This window comes from Triticum aestivum, chromosome 7A (assembly GCF_018294505.1).
Source record: "Triticum aestivum cultivar Chinese Spring chromosome 7A, IWGSC CS RefSeq v2.1, whole genome shotgun sequence".
In the NCBI taxonomy this organism is placed as follows: Eukaryota; Viridiplantae; Streptophyta; class Magnoliopsida; order Poales; family Poaceae; genus Triticum; species Triticum aestivum.
The window spans coordinates 187,739,703-187,744,565 of record NC_057812.1 but is presented as its reverse complement, the minus strand read 5'-3'; the positions used below and the strand labels follow the sequence as shown (position 1 = coordinate 187,744,565).

Genomic DNA, 4,863 nt, shown 5'->3' with positions numbered 1-4,863 from the left:
ATACGGCTTTCCACAGAATTCTATAGGGATCTATGAGATCGAGTATGGAATTCTGTTTACTCACTTTAAATTGAGTATCCGTTTCCCTCCTTTTCCCGCTAGGATCGGAAATCATGTATTTTCCATATCCATATGATCGAGTCCTTAGGTTTCCGAAATAGTGTAATGGAAAAAGAAGTGCTCCTGGCTCAACTAACATTAAGAACTTTTCATACTGGCGGAGTATTCATAGGGGGTACTGCCGACCTTGTACGATCCCCTTCGAATGGAAAAATAAAATTCCTACTTCTGCGGCGATCGGATTGCACTTTTACCTAATTTGGGAAGCTGCATCTGTTGATGAGTGGTTATACAATGGTGGTCCTTATGAGCTAATTGTTCTACACTTCTTACTTGGTGTAGCTTGTTATATGGGTCGTGAGTGGGAACTTAGTTTCCGTCTGGGTATGCGTCCTTGGACTGCTGTTGCATATTCAGCTCCTGTTGCAGCTGCTACTGCTGTTTTCTTGATTTACCCTAAAAATATCCCCTGACTTTAAAATAAGTTCGCGAATTTGGAAAAAAATGATGGGTTCAAGTGTTTTTTCTTTTTTCAAAAAGCTCATGGATTATTAAATAAATCATGCATCCATCTTTTCTGTATTTGAAAAAATCATCTATTTAAAAAAATCATTCCTATAAAAAATGTTCGTTAAAATAAAAAAATACAAAATAAAAACAAGAAAAGTAAATATATATATATATATATATAAGAAAAATGAAAGATAAGAAATAAATAAAAGGAAATACAAAAAATGTATAAAACTGAATAAAAACCAACTGAAACAAATAGAAGAAAAAACATAGAAAAACCCGACGGAAAAAAATTGAGGGAACCTCCCAGAAGGTTCCCAAAGCCAGAATAACCACCGTCTTCAGTCTTTATGGACCGGCCCATCTGTATGTTGAGCGTGCACTTAAGCGCTCAAAAAAAAAAAACTTAAGCGCCAAATAGTGATCGGCCCTCCTCCCCTGCCCAATGCTCCCCCGTGCGGCAGTGTGTCGCTTGTTGCGAAATGAACAGCTGCCTCGCCTACAGGGCACCGGTAGTGCGCCGGCCTAGTATGGCATGGGGCGTCACGCTGATGTCATGCAGACGATATTTTATTTTCCCTATTTTCTACGTTTATGTATATTTTGAATGCGTATATTTCCAAAACTTAAATTTACTTAATAAATTTAAATTATGAATTTGAAATAAAATTGACATAGTATAAAAAATTAGCAATTTTTTGAAAGATGTTGATAATTTCAAAAGGAATGTTCTTGACTATGGAAAAATGTTCTTGCATTTCATCAAAGTGTATGATTTTTTTAATAAAATATGTACACTATTTAAAAATATTTTTGCAATCTATAAAAAATGTTTTGTACCATTAGGAAATATACTTGACATTTAACAGAAATATTCCCGTATTGTAAAACAAATGTTCGTGCCATTTTTTATGCAGTGTAAAAAAATGTTGGCTTACGACAAAGAAATGTTTATTTCTAATGAATAAAATGTACATGACATTTTGAAGAAATATTCTCGTGTTTCCAAAATTTCTGTGAAATTTTAAAAATATCTATACAATGTAAAATCAATGTCTGCATAGTTTACAAAATAATTATGGCTTGCAGATAAGGGAGTTGACAGTGCTTAATGTGTTTTTTAACACAATATAGATGCAAGCGCTCATATATACGCGCATACACTCATCCCTGTGAACACGCGCACACACCCTACCCATATGATCACCTCCGAGAGACTGAGCCAGCATATTATCTTGAGATTTTACGAAGTCATCGTAGGTGACAGAAATGTCTCTTCTCACTAAACGCGCATCGTCAAAAATTCTGAAATAAATTTAGAATAAATGCGATCACCAAGACTTTGAACCCTGGTGGGCACACTGTTTCCCTCAGTGCTTAATGTGCTAATCGTTGGGTACGTAATCATTTGCATTGGGCCGTCAGTCAAAAAGAAACGAAACGAGATCCTTGGACGTGGCCGTCCTTTTCGCTAGGCCCGGGAGCGTTTTCACGCAGCCATAAAAGAGGGCCGGTCATGTGATGAGCGAGTCCTCGGCGGTGTTGATGAGTGTTCGCTGCCACGGTTGGGGTTGGTGTAGACCAGCGCACCGCCATCAATGTGGACATAAATGCACGTACTGGCCGTGTGCACTCTTGTGAACACGCAGCCAATGGAGATGCGCTCTTCTTCTCATCTCTCACCATTTTTTCACCCGTGTCGTGTGAAATGCGTCAAGCATACTACACCTTCTGGAAGAGAGAATATCATCGCACTGTAAGTCTGTAACATTGCACCAACCAACTAACCAAAGCAGAGGTTGGCCCGGTCAATCCAAACGGCATGGAAAGGGATAGGGGTGCCGATAAATAGGCGCCCGGGTCATCATCTCATCCCAGCCCTTGCTTGCCCTGTGCACATCTGTCACTACTCATCACTTTCCTTACTTCTCTCGGGTCTACTCCTGTGTTTCCGCCGCACATCTGGGCGCTCGAGGAGGGGGAATGGCAGGAGGAGGCGATAACTCCCAGACGAATGGAGGATCTCAGGAGCCGCGCGCCATGGAGGAAGGGAGGAAGGACGACTATGACCAGGGCTGCGGCCTCGCCATCTCTCTCCCCTTCGTCCAGAAGGTGAGCCCTGCGCCCTTAAGATCGCTTCTAGGGTTCATGAATCCGCATCTCTCCCTTTAATGGCATGCAGATCTCTCTTCGATCTTTAGACGGTTATCTTTGCATGCCCGCACAAACTTCTGGTAATTGGGGGATAATGCCCTGGCTGGGAGTAAGGCCCGGGGGTGCAAAAATGGCAAATTCGTAGAGGAATTTGTTGTCACACCAAGCCATTAGCCACCCACCAAATGGCATGTCGCATGCCGCCATGAACAGTGACTGCTAGGAGATCCATGATGTAGAATAGATAGGGAGGAAAATGTTGTTGCGTGAAAGTTAATTGCGTGTGGATTATTGATTCATTGTACGTACGTCCAGATCATCGCCGAGATTTTCGGGACCTACTTCCTGATCTTCGCGGGGTGCGGCGCGGTGACCATCAACAAGAGCAAGGGGCAGATCACGTTCCCCGGCGTGGCCATCGTGTGGGGCCTCACCGTGATGGTGATGGTGTACTCCGTCGGCCACATCTCCGGCGCGCACTTCAACCCGGCCGTCACCTTCGCGTTCGCCACCGTGCGCCGCTTCCCGTGGAGGCAGGTGCCGGCGTACGTGCTGGCGCAGATGCTCGGGGCCACGCTGGCCAGCGGCACGCTGAGGCTCATGTTCGGCGGGCGCCACGAGCACTTCCCCGGCACGCTCCCCACCGGGTCCGACGTGCAGTCGCTCGTCCTCGAGTTCATCATCACCTTTTACCTCATGTTCGTCATCTCCGGCGTCTCCACCGACAACAGAGCCGTAAGCAGATCTATCTCGGTCGCCGAATTAACAACAAAACTCGCGTATAATTCGCTAACGAGTTGAGAAAACCGTTGCTTGCAGATCGGGGAGCTGGCAGGGCTGGCCGTGGGTGCAACCATCCTGCTTAATGTGCTGATAGCTGGGTACGTACATAATTATACTTACCTTCGTTGTTGTTTTTTAACACAGATGCAGACCCTCATACATACACACACATTTGCACGTCCATCATTACGAGCACATACTATATTACAGCCGCATAAGTCCATGTAGAATTTTCATAGTCAGCAGAACAAGAATATTTGCATTGGGACGTTGGACTTACGCTATCGTGTTTCAGTAAAAAAAGATACCAGTAACTGAAAATCCTAGTGTCGTGTTTCAGTCAAAAAGATAGTGGCAACTGAAAACACTAGTGTATCGTGTTTCATCAGTCAAAAAGAAAGGAAATTGGGTAGTAGATGCGGCTGTCCTTTGAGAGCGTTTTGATGGAGCCATAAAAGAGGGTCATGTGAGCGAGTCGTGGGCGGTGTTGATGGCTGTCCGCTGGCCCTGCCACGGTTGGTGTGGGCTAGACCAGCGCATTGGAGCCATGAATGTGAACATAAATACACGTACTGACCCTGCATGCATGCATGTTTGAAGCTTAGGTACTCTAGAAGAAAATGTTTGTGAGCTTCTTGTTGAATTGTTTTGGCAGGCCGGTGTCGGGGGCGTCGATGAACCCGGCGAGGACGGTGGGGCCGGCGCTGATCGGGAGTGAGTACAGGTCGATCTGGGTGTACGTGGTGGGGCCGGTGGCCGGAGCCGTGGCCGGGGCGTGGGCGTACAACCTCATCCGCTTCACCAACAAGCCCCTGCGCGAGCTCACCAAGAGCACCTCCTTCCTCAGGAGCATGAGTAGGATGAACTCCGTCTCCGTCTGATTTTCCTTATCACTAGCAACGTTGTATTACTACTACTCCCTCCGTTCCAGAATAGATGACTCAACTTTGTACTAACTTTAGTACAAACTTGGGTCATCCATTTTGGAACGGAGGGAGTACAAGGCTATGTAATCGTCGTCATCGTGGCCATGTATCCGTGGCGTATCGAGTGGGCTACTCTACTCCTCTAGTGGTCTTGGCCTAACTGAACCTGCGAGAGTATGTATATGTGGAAAAAGTTGTGTTTTGGAACCATGTGATGTGGTGGAATTCGCCTGTGGCGCGAGTGTTTGTCAAGGGGGTGGGTGGCGATGGAGACATCCGTGCATGGGATTAATGGTAGTAGCTTAATTAATTCCGTGCGGTTGTTGTTTTAGCGGGTGAATGAATGCACTTTTCTTTCTTCCAAATGCTATAGAACTTACGTTAGTTCTAAGCCGTTTTTGCGTGAACGCCTTGTGGCGCATTCGAT

At 45.4% G+C, this 4,863-nt stretch overlaps 1 protein-coding gene across 1 annotated transcript; it reads left to right on the top strand.

Moving 5' to 3' along the window:
- The first annotated feature begins 2,408 nt into the window (after positions 1-2,408).
- Positions 2,409-4,661, top strand: LOC123150936 (aquaporin NIP1-1). The gene is made up of 4 exons (XM_044570734.1): positions 2,409-2,685; positions 3,043-3,462; positions 3,547-3,608; positions 4,166-4,661. The coding sequence occupies exons 1-4, from the start codon at positions 2,557-2,559 to the stop codon at positions 4,389-4,391; spliced, it is 837 nt and encodes a 278-aa protein (XP_044426669.1). The 5' UTR covers positions 2,409-2,556; the 3' UTR covers positions 4,392-4,661.
- Positions 4,662-4,863: the final 202 nt, after the last annotated feature.